General features: G+C 47.9%; 1 protein-coding gene across 1 annotated transcript in view; it reads left to right on the top strand.

Moving 5' to 3' along the window:
- The window catches only part of SPON1 (spondin 1), a 297,955-nt gene that overhangs the window by 261,381 nt on the left and 23,035 nt on the right, over positions 1-13,539 (top strand). The window contains exon 7 of the mRNA XM_050759412.1: positions 12,190-12,254. Coding sequence (XP_050615369.1) covers positions 12,190-12,254 — 65 coding nt within the window. The remainder of the gene's footprint in view (positions 1-12,189; positions 12,255-13,539) is intronic.

Below are 13,539 nucleotides of genomic sequence, written 5' to 3'. Positions count from 1 at the left end.
CCCAGGCTGGTCTTGAATTCCTGGACTCAAGCAATCTTCTTGCCTTAGCCTCCCAAAGTGCTGGAATTACAGGCATGAGCCACTACGCCCAGCTGCCTTTTTTTGGAGACACAGTCTCGCTCTGTCACCTAGGCTGGAGTGCAGTGGCACGATCTCAGCTCACTGCAGCCTCCACCTCCCAGGTTCAAGCAATTCTCCTGCCTCAGCCTCCCGAGTAGCTGGGGCTACAGGTCCCTGCCACCACGTTTGGCTAATTTTTTGTATTTTTAGTAGAGACAGGGTTTTACCGTGGTAGCCTGGATGGTCTTGATCTCCTGACCTCGTGATCCACCTGCCTCGACCTCCCAAAGTGCTGGGATTACAGGCGTGAGCCACCCTACCTGGCCCCAGCCTCCATTTTTTTAATGGTAATATATTCACATGGTTTGAAAGTCAAAAGATATATAAGGTTACACAGTGATAAGCCTTTTCCTTGCTCTTTGGTTACCTAGTTCCCTTCCCCTGAGACAGCTGATTTTTGTAATGTTCTTATATATCCTTCAAGAGATACTTTATGCAACTAGAAATATATACCCACACAATTTCCTTTATCCTTACCACCCCCTCCACAAAAGTAAATAGATTATACAAATAGATTACTATACAAACTGTACTATAGTTTCCTTTTAACATTTAGTATATCTTAGAGATACTCTCATTTGTAACACGACTTTTTTTAATGGTGAATCCAAAGACTATATAGCAATATGTTAAAAAAAAAAAAAAGATACAAAAGTATATACGTGTGTGTGTGTGTGTGTGTGTTTTGTGCATAAGTTATGATGTCAACTATGACAAAGCAAATGAATATTGCAATTGATGAAAGCTACCGGGTAAGGATGGTGGGATTATAGGGTCATTCTTTTTGCTTCTCTCTGCCCCGACCCTATGTGTGTATGCGTGTGTGTGTGCGTGAGTGTGTGTGTGTGGCCAAAACATGGTTATGTTTTTAAATTCTAAAGACCTCATTTCAGTATGTGAGGTATATTTTCATTTTGGTAGAGTTCTTTCCTGGCCCTTTCATGTGCATCAGCATCTGTTTCTTAAAATACTTGAGTTACTTTATTGGGGAAGCTTTCTTCCACCACTCTATTTAAAATTACAGCATAACTCTCTCGCCCTCTCCTGGCCCTCCCCCTCACCCTTCCTGGCTGTATTTTCCCCAGAGAGCCAATCATCACTGGACACACCGTGTAGCTGTTATGTCTGCCTCCTCCTCCGGAATGTAAGCTCCTTGAGGACAAGGATGGGTGTGTCTTCTGTTCAGGGCTCTCTCTCCAGCATGTGGAATAGGCCTGGAATGGACTAGGGGCTCCATCTATCATTGCTGGATGAATGAGTCCTCACCATCAGCCCCAGTAACCCAACCCACATGCTCTCTGGCTCATGCCTGTCACCACTAACCAGAGCACCTGCAGTTAACCAGTAACCGGAGCATCTGCAGCTCTGTCCTCGGCCTCCTTCTTCCCTCCCCACTCTGGCAATGCTGGAAGACCACTCCTCCCTCCCAGGTCTGGATCTCACCTTAGGGTTCCATTCCTGCAACTGCACCCTCCCTCTCTCCTGCAATATGAATTTATCTTCTGTATTGGATTATACACTTGGACATACAAACTTGCCCTCATATTACACATCTTTTAAAAAATAATCACATGTCCTTCCTGCTACTGCCATTTTTCTCAGCTCCACAGCAAACTTCTCAAAAAGTACTGTCTGGGCTTGCTGGCTCCGCTAGCTCACCCCCATCTTTCCTGAACCTGCTTCCCTTGTATTTTCAGTAGTGGCCAGTGGGGCAGTGGCAGCAGCAGTGAGCACGTGGCAGGGGGGCAGTAGGGCAGCAGTAAACAGGGGCCACAGAGGTAGCAATGGGGGCAGCATGGGGTTTCTGAAGAGGCCCTGGGCAGGTCCTGGTGTCCTCCTATCTCTCTGGCCATTGCACCTTAGTCTGCTTGGCTCTCCCCCATCCTCTCCTCTGCCTCCCTTCACTCCCCAGGAAATCTATTCTGTGGCTTTAACTACCAGTCTCTATGCTGATGACTTGGAGTTTACATCTCTAGCCTGGACTCCATTGAGATCCAGCCTTATATATCTAGCTTCCTACATGACACCTCCTTTTGGAGTCATCCTTGATCCCTTTTTGTTTTACACCTCACATCCAATTCGTCAGTAGATAATGCCCAGCCGACCTGTAAAATATGTCTGCATACCATGCCTTGCCACCTCTCCCATTGCTCTTCCCTGGTCCTATGTCACCAGATACATCAATGGCCTCCTGCCTGGGGTCCCTGCTCTCCACCTTGCCCCATTCCAGTTACTTTCCCATAGCAGCCAGCAGGATCCTTTAAAAATATAAATCAGGCCATACCACTCTTCTGCTCACAAACCCCTCAGCCATGTCCCAGTCCCATCACACTCCGAACAAGAGCCCCTAAACCCTCTGGGAGGGCAGCCAAGGCCAGAGGCTTCCTCTAGCTTATTATTAACTAATTGTTTAATTAATTCATTCATTATTTATCCCTTAAATATTCCCTGCATACCTCTTACAAGCCAGGCTGGTGCTGGCGATATAGAAGGGATGCAATGCGGCCCCTGCTCTAATGCTGGCTTCTGGGACAGGACCTGCCCTGGGATGGCAGTGGGGATGGGAATCACTGTTGAGGAGTGTCCAATACTGTTTCTTTTTCTTTCTTTTCGAGATGGAGTTTTGCTCTTGTCGCCCAGTCTGGAGCGCAATGGCGCAATCTCAGCTCACTGCAACCTCTGCCTCCTGAGTTCAAGCGATTCTCCTGCCTCAGCTTCCCAAGTAGCTGGAATTACAGGTGCCCGCCACCATGCCCAGCTAATTTTTGTACTTTTAGAGATGGGGTTTCACCAGGTTGGCCAGGCTGGTCTCAAACTCCTGACCTCAGGTGATCCATCCACCTTGGCCTGCCAAAGTGCTGGGATTACAGTGTGAGCCAAAACACCCAGCCACCAATGCTGTTTCTTGAAGACTACAGGAGGTGTTCCCATGGGGCAGGGTTAGGGGTGCTGAAAGGGGCACTATCCTTACAGGTTGAAGCACCTCCAGTCAGATATGGCCTGGCTCACGGGCTGGGCTTCCTCGCAGCCCCTTCTGTTTGAAGGCAGATAGCCGCTGCTTGATGTTCTCCTCCTGTTTGGATTTAGCATCACCTACATGATGTTTGAATATCTTCTGTTGTGGCCTCTTTTTCCCTTCTTTGCTCTGGACTTGGCACTAAGGTTTTTCTGACTGCTGAAGGTCGGGTAGAAGATGGGAGGCAGGTTACAAAAGAGCAGGTCCTGGAGGCTGGTGGGATGGGAGGCAGGCATGCCCCATCAGCCTCTTCTGCTCCTTTGCTCACTGATTTCACTCAGGGGAGCAGCTGACTTGCATGAGCACTAAAAAGAACATAATAAAAATGCAGAAAATGAGGTTAAACCCAGGATAGTACTCCAGTTACCAAAGGACAAGCTAAATAAATGCCGATGGCCAGTGCCAGCACACAGAAGGTAATAGGGTGATGTGAGTCCTCAGAGCTCCCACCAACCGGAGGCAGCCCTTGGGCGGAGGGGCAGTGGGGCAGGCCCAAAACAGCTCTGATGGGCCCTTCCTCTCTGGCTTCAGAAATGCCAAGCTGCTTCCACAAAACTATCTCAGGGGAAAATTGTTATCTATGGACATTATGCAATTTTCCCATCGGAATTACAAGCTGTGTTTGAAAAGAAATAAAAAGAAATTGAATTTGAAATGCTTCTGTGCAAACGCATCATCTTCTAGTGGATCTGCTAATAGGCTTCAGATACTTTCTCTGGCTCTGAAATAGCTGATCAGACAGCAGCTTGTGATGGCAGCTGCTTCCCAGGGGATGGGGCGTGGAATGAGCACTTATGAACAGCCAGCCAGCCTGCCCACCTGAGCCAGGTTCAGAACCTGTGAGCTCTGACCATGGTTCCCAAAGTGGCCCGTGTATGCTGTCCCTTCCCCTCCTCTACCTGGCAGTGCTGGCGCAGTTCTATGCTGGGGCTCTCACTGCTCCTCCAGCGCCTCGAGCTAACACCCAGGTCGATGAGTGTCACTTCACACTACTCTGGCTCCATCCTAGGTCAAGAGAGTGTTCACGAACTGGGGCTCGGAAGACACCAGCCCCTTCCTCATCACAGCCTCTCATTCATCCAAGAAGTATTAGCTGAGTGTGTTCCCAGCATAGATCTAAACACTGATAGTACAGCAGGGAGCAAAACATACAAACACCTTCACCCTCTTGGAGCTTCCATTCTAGCAGGGGTAGATAGACAATAAAAAGTAAATAAGGCAGGACACAGTGGCTCACACCTGTAATCCCAACACTTTGGGAGGCTGAAGCAAGCAGATGGCTTGAGCCCAGGAGTTTGAGACCACCCTGAGCAACAAAGCAAGACCCCATCTCTACAAATAATTTAAAAACTAACTGGGCATGGTGGCAGGCACCTGTAGTCCCAGCTATTTGGTATGCTGAGGGTAGAAGGATGGCTTGAGCCCAGGAGGTCATTCTACAGTGAGCCATGATTATGCCTCTGCACTCCAGCCTAAGCAACAGAGAAAGACCCTGCCTCAAAAAAAAAATAATAAGCAAAATGCACAGTCAACTGGATAATGGCAAATGTTATGGAGAAAAGATACTGGGATAAAGGAATAGGGATGCTGAGTCAAAAGGGGAGCAGGGACCTGCCATGGACATCAAAGGCTTCCCTGAGAAGCTGACATTTGAGCAAAGACCTGGAGGAAACAAAGGAGAGAGTGTTCTGGTGTCTGGGAGAACAGCATTCCAGGCACAGGGAACAGCAAGTGCAAAGTGTGCCTGGCATGTTTAAAGATACATAAGAAGTCCAGGATGCTGAAAGCCAGGTTGGGGAAGAGTAGTAAGAGATGACGCTCAGGAGGACAGGTAGACCATGGAGGGCATGGGGGACCAGAGCAAGGTCCTGTCTGCTGTGAGATGCAAAGCTGCTGGAGGATTTTGGCCAGAGGAATGGCATGATATGACTGCTGCATGAAGAAGAGTCTAGAGGGAGGGAGGGGAGGTAGAGAGACCTGCTAGGAAGCAACCGCACTCATCTAGCTGAGCGATGATAGTGGCTTGGATCAGGATGGAGGCAGGCAGGAGATGGAAAGTGGTTGGATCATGAAGATATTTTGGAAGTGGAATTGACAGGGTGTGCCGATGGATGAGATGCATGGTGGGAGAGAAAGAGGCATCCAGGATGGATGGAAATGGAAGTACGGCATTGCCATGCAATGGGATGGGAAGAATGAAGGAGGCTGGGCTTAGGGAGGGGAAGATCAGGAGTTTGGTTTCAGGCATGTTGCTGAGTTTGAGATGCTACTTAGATATATAGATGAAAATGCTGAGTGGCCGATATGCAAGTCTAGAATCAGAGGCCAGTTTGCAGTAGAAGATTACAGCTTAGGAATCACCAGCACACACACAGTTGGCTTTTTAAGGCAGGGGACTCAATGCAATCACCAAGGGAGTGTGGATAGAAGAGAAGAAGACCAAAGGCTTGAGCCCTGGGGCACTTCAAGCTTTAGAGGAAAGTGAAGAGGAGTCAGCGAAGGAGACTGAGAAGGAACAGCTGATGAAGTGGAAAGAAAATCAGAGGTAGCAAGTCCCAGAGCCGAGGAGAAAGCTTTTCAAGGCAGAGAGAGTGACTAGCTGTGTCAAATACTGCTGAGAGGCCATGAGAGCCGAGAGCTGGGCACTGACTTTGGCTTTGGCACAGAGAGGTCACTGGTGCCTTGAAGGGAGCAGTGAGTCTGCTGTCAGAGGAGAGGTGAGTCTCTGTTGCCTCACCTGAGAAATGGGGACACCTGCCTGCCTTCCTCAGAGGGCAGCAGTGTAGACCGTGGGCAAACTACAACGTGCCACCAAATATGAGCTGTTTTATTTATGACCTGAGAAGCCCAGAGCCTGTAGAAATGAGAGGAGGCGACTGTTGGGCACAATTGGTTTTAAAGATGCTTACAGCCCCGTGATCACCTCATAAAATGGCCCATTTCCTGCTACTCATCACCAGGACACTCACCCAGGCATGAAAAAGTTACCTTCAGAGTTAGAAGCTGTCAGGATGGATATTTTTTGTGCATGGCAACTGGGAAAGGGAAAAAGCAAATAATGGGCCAAATAGTGCTCACCAGGATCCCTATGCAAGGTTCCAGACGCTTATCTCCCAGAGGGAACCCCAGTGAGCCTGTACCTCAAAGCAAGGGCTCCTTGGAGAAAGCCACCAACCAGGGTCAGCTGTGCTCTGGCTGCAAAATGAGCAACATGGGGGAGGGAGCAGAGAAGGATGGAGAGGAAGGACAGTCAGGGAAAGTGGAAAGAATGTGAGTTTTGGAGTCAGGTACACCTGCGTTGGAATCGTGGTTCCTGTGTGGTCAGCAAGTGACCTGACTTCTCTGAGCCTCAGCTTCCTCACCTGCAGTGGAGAGCATGATAGCTATTTCCAAGGCTTTCTGTAAGAAACAAGCTGTTGAATGGGGGAATGCACACTGTGTGTACAGCTGTGTATCACTGCATTTGCAATTAGTGGCACTGGATTTTCCCCTGTTTAGTAGCAGACAGTTTTTCTTCAGCCCAAGGAGCCCGGCTTCATCAAAACTTGTTGTCAGAACAGCATTAACGTTCAGCATTGTGAACATAGTCTGATAGTCTTCCATGTGTGGCTGTGATACGCAGAACTGAAAGTAGGCTAGGACATGCCCTTAAGAGCAGCAGAAGTAGGAGGGGTGGGCCTGGTTCTCCTGGGCCACAGTGTGTACTTTCAGTCCGCCTCTGCCTGGGTTCACGGTGGCAACGAGTGTGGCCTCTAGAATCAGACTGAGGTCTAAACTCTAGCTCAGTCGGCTGACTGTGAAACTAATTTGGCCGAATTAAATGTGTTTCTGAGGATTAAAAAGTATATACCCACCTTGCAAATGTGTTATAAGGATTAAATCAGATGCTATCCATTAGGCAATTTATAAGGTTAGCAAGATGCTTAGCACATAAAAAATAAATAATTGTTTTATTATTGTCGCTATGTCCACCTGTTTCTATTCCTTTCCCACCATGATCATGGATTGCATCCCATTTCTCTTCCTGGGAGGAGAGATGGTAGGGGCATCAGGGAAGTTGGCCAGGCTGACTCCATACTGAGGTCTGAGCCTCAGTGCTACCAGGGGCAAAGGAATGTTTAGGATGAGGAAATGGCTTGTGGTTCGGGACTGGAAGACAAAGTCAAAAAGTTAGCAAGAAAGGGACAGGGGGAGGTGACAGACTCTGGCCTTCTGCTATGGGCACAGTTGAGATGCTCAGAGCTCTCCCTCATTGGGTGCTGGCTCTGGAGTGCGGAGGAGGGACGGCGTGGGGTAAGACCGGTTCAGACACCAGCCCTGACCCTAGACTCACAGCCTTACTGTCTGTTCTGCTCAGACCACCCTGTTTACCTCCTGGTACTGATGTAATTGCTGCCTCCAGAACAGATCTGTTCCAGATCTGTTTTCATTCCACATGAACCCACTTCCTCCAGACCTGACCTCAGCCCATGGCCTGTTAGGGGATGTGCTGTTCCCATTTGGTACCAGTAACTGTGAGGTACAAGTACAGCTGTTATAGCCCCACAGTATGCTTACAAAAGCAAAATGGAAGATGACTATGAGTGGCCTGTAGTATCTTTGGGTTTTTTCCTATTTTAATTGGCATCATCCTAACGAAGCATGAACTGTGGATGCCCTGAAACACTTTGTTTGAAAAGGGTCCTGTGGGAGCTGAGAGGGGCTCTAAGGATTCTTGAAAGTTCCTGTCTGTGCCTTAGAGACTTGTTAAAATAAGCTTTTCATTTAAGTCTGAAGTGTGGGTTGCTTACTCTGAATTTAAGTCCTTCGTTCTTCAGAATATGAAATGCCCAGGGCCCCAGTGCCCCCATCCAAGCTACATAAGCCTTCCATCATATGCTCCCTGAGACGCAGAGCTTGGCTTTCAATGGAGGGAAGTTCTCCTGAGGCTTTGTGGGTTTGTACCTGCAACTGTGTGCTCCAGTCTCTGTACTCAGGCAGCACAAGTCAATTCTGATACCAACTTGGCCTGAATGTAAGTAAGAATCAGAATGATGAGTAATATTGATGGAGTACCTGCTATGTGCCAGGCACTTCACTGGCACATTACATGAGTTGTCATTTAGTCCCCCTAACAACCCCATGCAGAAGATCCTCTTTTTACCCTATTTCACAGATGAGAAAACTAAGAGAGTCACGAGACTTGCCAAAAAACACAGAGCTTGGCAGGTCACGGTGGCTCACACCTATAGTCCTAGCGCTTTGGGAGGCCTAGGCAGGCAGATCACTCGAGCTCAGGAGTTCAAGACCAACCTGGGCAATGTGGTGAAACTCCATCTCTACAAAAATACAAAAATTAGCCATGGGTGGTGGTGCACACCTGCAGTCCTAGCTACTCAGGAGGCTGAGGTGGGAGGATTGCTTGAGCCCAGGAGCCTGAGCCTGCAGTGAGCTGATATCGTGCCACTGTACTACAACCTGGGTGACAAAATGAGACCCTGTCTCAAAAACAAAACAAAAACACAGAGCTAGTAAATGGTACCATCAGCATATGACCTCAGGTATGATTCAAGAGCTTATGCTTCTCAACTACGCTACTTTCCTGCCTGCTGGATTCATAAGCATTAAAAATGATGAAGAGTATCTTGTGTGCCCTAAATTGAGAACATGGGCACATACACATCCTTGCTGGGAGTAGAAATTGGTACAGACATTTGGACAGCAATTTGGTAGGGTCGACTACAATTTTAAATTTGCTTCATGTTTTGATCACTCCTTTGACTCAATGACACAGGAATCCTTGGATGTATGAGCAAATAAATATGTACATGAGTCTTCATCACAGCATCATTTATGAAAACAACTAAATATTTACTAATGGTGCCAGTGGAATAAGTTAGAGAATATCCCCTGCTACATAACTGTCTGCATACATCAAAGAGAATGGTGTGACTTTGCTTTTTCAACAATCTACTGAGCAGCCGTGGGCATGGAGATATGGCCATAAATGAGGAAGATTCTCTCTGATCCTGTAGAAGTTAAGTTCTACCAGATAACTTGCTGCTTCAACAAAAATATGTAGCTTTTTAAATAAGTGTGGTAGAATGCTCCTGCTTTCTATTTCATTTAACTCAAATGATCGCCAAAAAAGAGAACAATAAGCTGTTGACCATGCAGATGTTGTGTAACCACTAGATGAAAAGATTCACAGCAGGAAGCTGTCATGCCCACACACATGGACCCACCATCCTTGGAGCCTCCATAGATCTAAATGGAGTTTCATCACCATAAATAAATGGTAATGTAGGGTCCCAACTGTATTTGTGGAGTTGTACATTTGATCTTGGCCAAAAGGCCAAGAAGCAATAGTGTGTGTGTGTGTGTGTGTGTGTGTGTGTGTGTGTGTGTGTGTGTGTGTGTGTGTGTAGAGTTATATACTACAAAAGCAAAATCACTATGTTAGCTGGGACCTGTAAACCAAAATTTAACTGTAAAGCAAGGTGAATCTGCAGGGCCAGCTAACTTGGCAGCCACCTTCACTCCACCCACATTGATTTTATTTTCTAGTGAAATATTTCTTCAAGAGCAAAGGGATTGTCATCAGACAGTATCTCCGATTCCCTTTTTATAAGTCTTGACCTGGCTTGCCATAATTTGAAGATATCTAACACTTTAAAAATCAAAAAAGAGAGATAAGACACATAGTATATATAGTATATAGTATATACTGATGGAGAGTTTCCTGTGATATGACATTAAGGAAATATTTTAAAGTCATGGTACAGAACAAGATATTCAGTATGACACAAATTTGGCGGGAAAGCTAAATATAATGCATGCACACACACACACATCCTTACATGTGCATCGTAGAAGATTTGGAAAGATAACACACCACGCTGTAATATTCTGGAAAGGGAGAAGGAGACAGAAGGCAGGGTCGCTGTTGAAGTAGACTGTGTTCAACATTTACTTCGTGAGTTTCTGTGATGCTAAAGTTTTCCACAATGTGTGTATTATTCTGGAATTAAAAATCAAAGAAAAAAAGTAGAGCAGAACTAGATGATGAGGACCACGTAAGCAAAACTCAGGAAGTAAGAAATTGTCATGGAAATTACCAGGAGCCTTTGAAGGGTTTTGGCAGGAGACAGATATGGTCAGATTTGCAGCAAGTAGAGGATGAACTGGGGGAAGCAAGAAGATACTGGAGACAGTGTGGCCAGAGGGGAGACTGTGGAAGGAGGTGAACACTGGAGGCCTCAACCTGACTGGTGTCGGGGGTGAAGGGAGCTGGTGGTGTTTGGCGTGCCTGAGCTGTGCCTTCAACCCAGGCCGGGCTGCTGGAGGAGGAGCAGGACTCTGAGGTCAGAGGAAGGGCTCAGCCATGAGGCATATGAGATGACTGGAGGAAAACCAGGTCTGGGGAGATACAGAGCTGGCACTCAGGAGACAGATAAGTTGTGTTCTATATGTGACTTCAGGATAAACAACTTCTCGGTCATTCAACAGGTATTTCTTAGGAGGGAAGAAGGGATACACTGTAAACAAATAAATATATTCTGCATGAGAAACGTAACTGCTCTGTTGGGAAATGCTTTGCCTGCAGACGTATGAATGTTGGGGTGTCTGTGCATCCGAAGATATTTTTCATCTAATGCAAAGAGGGCACCCCAGAGAGCCTGAGCCTAGGTGGAGGCTGCAAGCTTCCTGGGTGGCTCACCGCTGCTGGCCTGTCTTTGTGGGCCCTTCTCCTCGCCCAGGACTGTCTGTAGGAGCCCAGACCACACTGGGTCTGGCTAAGCCGCCTTCCTCTGCACCACCACCACCCAACAGCCCCTTTCCTGCATGGTAAATGGGAAGCGCTGGACCAGAAAGCATTTTATAACCTCTGGGCCTGAGCCTCAGAGACGGCACTGTCCTCCTTCCTTCCAGTCTCCATGGGGCTGTGGGATTTTCTGAGCAAGGTACCCAACCAGGGAGAAGGTCACAATGCATCCTAACTATATTCTAGGCACCTGCTGCCAGGCACGACTCTAAGGACTATAGCCTTGTCACCATGAGCCAGCCAAGCAAGTCTCTTCCCCTGGAACTCAGGGATCTGTTCAGTTGGCAACAAAGCCCTTCCTTCCCCAGCTGGTGACATTCTGGAGTTTTCCACACACAATGGACTATTGTGTCTGAGCACTGCTGGGCCCGGGCCAGGGTAAGGGGTAATACAGGGCCAGCTGACTCTACTCTGGGGAAAGCTCCCCACCAAAGCTGAACTTCGGCCTGTGGAGGCCTCCAGCCTTGCAAAGATCATGGCACCCCTCACCCGCAGTGTGTAATTGAAAACAAAATCCCAACCAAACCTCAAAGTTAAGCAAGATCAACAAAGTTCTGATTTTTGCCCTATGATGACCATTCAATGCTTTTCTTCAAAATGTTAATTATCAAATTATTCCTCAAAAAATTACTTTGAGTTTCCCAGTTATCCCTAAAATAACTTTATCATGCTTTATTCATCATCCAAAGCAAAACAGAGCCAGAGAACCTGAGGAGCACCACGGGTGTGGGGCCTCAGCTTTGTGCTGGCCTCCTCGTCCAAGGGAGTCTGATCCAGCCATGGGTCTCACCAGCAGGACAGGCCTTGGGGGGACAGTCCTCGGGGCCAGGTGTTAGCCACATTGCAGCTTCTGCTGACCCAGCTGGCCTGGAGCAGGCCCCACTCAGTGTCTGGACACAGAGCATGGCTCTGCCCTCTGGAATGGACATGACATGGGAGTCTGGCCAACCACAGCAGAATCCAGGCCAGATCTCTGCTCTAGTGGGGAAGGGATGGGCTGAGCTGGAAACCAAAGGTGTGACTCAGTGGCCCTTCAGTGTCCAGGACATACCTAGACACTCAGTCCCCTCTCCTGGTATCACTGAGGCCCCAGGATTCCCCCATCCCAGAGAAAGGTGGCTCTAAACCCAGGCAGGAAGAGTTCCAACAGCAGGTGAGGGAGTGGGGTGAACGGTGTCACCAGCTCAAAGCCCTGTTGTTCCCATGAGCCCTGCTCTGTTCACTAAATATTTGTGGTCCTTTTTTGCAGAGTGATGAGGTCCTCACCGTCATCAAAGCCAAAGCCCAGTGGCCAGCCTGGCAGCCTCTCAACGTGTAAGTAACAAGTCCCTCGCCTGGCCTGTCTTATCCTAGCCCCTTCTCAAGGCCACCTACCTAATGGCCACCACATACCAGCTATGCTGTTAAAATTAGCAATACTTCTCCGTTAACAAGCAGGCAAGATGCTTTCTAGGTGCAGAGCATCACACCTGCCCTATCTTCTCAAGGATGCAGGCTCAGGCTCTGTTTTCCCCCAATGGCCTTGATGCCACAGTGGACCCAACTCAGATGTGAGGATTAACGGTTCCATGTTCACCAATGTTCTCAGCCACAACAGACCGAACATGCCCTCACCCTCAGAGCATACAGGTTATACTCACGCTTAGCCAGTCTGACGTGTGGAAAGTCAGATTTACCCTGGCTTCCATTCTCAGTCCCATTTCTTTTCTGTCTCCTCTATCCCATAGAGATTTTATCTGCCCTTGAGTCAGGTGACTAGGCGTATGCTGACAGTCTCCAAAACTACCTCCTGCCAAATGGATGGATAGATAGATACAGTGGTATATCCATCAGGTTTTTGGACACCTCTCCATGAATGGTCCACCTGGACCTTAAACTCATCATGTCCCAAATGGGTCCCATCACCTTCAACAAACCTGCTGTTCTCCATGTGGAGAAATATTGAAAGTACAGTGAGTCTCAAAGCCCTGTGGATTCTGCCTTCTGAGCAGCTCACAAATCAGTCCTTACTTGGCTGTTCTCCTCCCATTCCTTCCAGCCATCACCCTTTCTCACCTGCACCACGTCACCTCTTTCCTTTGCTGTAGTCTCCCTCAGTCCAATTCCTCATCCACAGTTACTAGAGCGATCTTTTAAGAATCCAAATCTTGGCCGGGTGCAGTGGCTCACGCTGTAATCCCAGCATTTTAGGAAGCCAAGGCGGGCGGATCTCGAGGTCAGGAGATTGAGACCATCCTGGCCAACATGGTGAAACCCCATCTCTACTAAAAATATAAAAATTAGCTGGGTATGGTGGCGCATGTCTGTAATCCCAGCTACTCGGGAGGCTGAGGCAGGAGAATCACTTGAACCAGGGAATCGGAGGTTGCAGCGAACCAAGATTGCACCACTGCACTCCAGCCTGGTGACAGCGTGAGAATTTGTCTCAAAAAAAAAAAAAAAAAAAAAAAAAATCCAAATCCTCCGGCCAGCCTGGGTAACATGGCAAAACCCTGCTTCTACTAAAAATATAAAAAACTAGCTGGGCATGGTGGCACATGCCCTATAGTCCCACCTACTCAGGAGGCTGAAGTAGGAGCATCACCTGGGCCCAGGGAGT

This window comes from Macaca thibetana, chromosome 14 (assembly GCF_024542745.1).
Source record: "Macaca thibetana thibetana isolate TM-01 chromosome 14, ASM2454274v1, whole genome shotgun sequence".
Classification (NCBI taxonomy): Eukaryota; Metazoa; Chordata; class Mammalia; order Primates; family Cercopithecidae; genus Macaca; species Macaca thibetana.
This window is presented reverse-complemented; position numbering and strand designations above follow the sequence as displayed.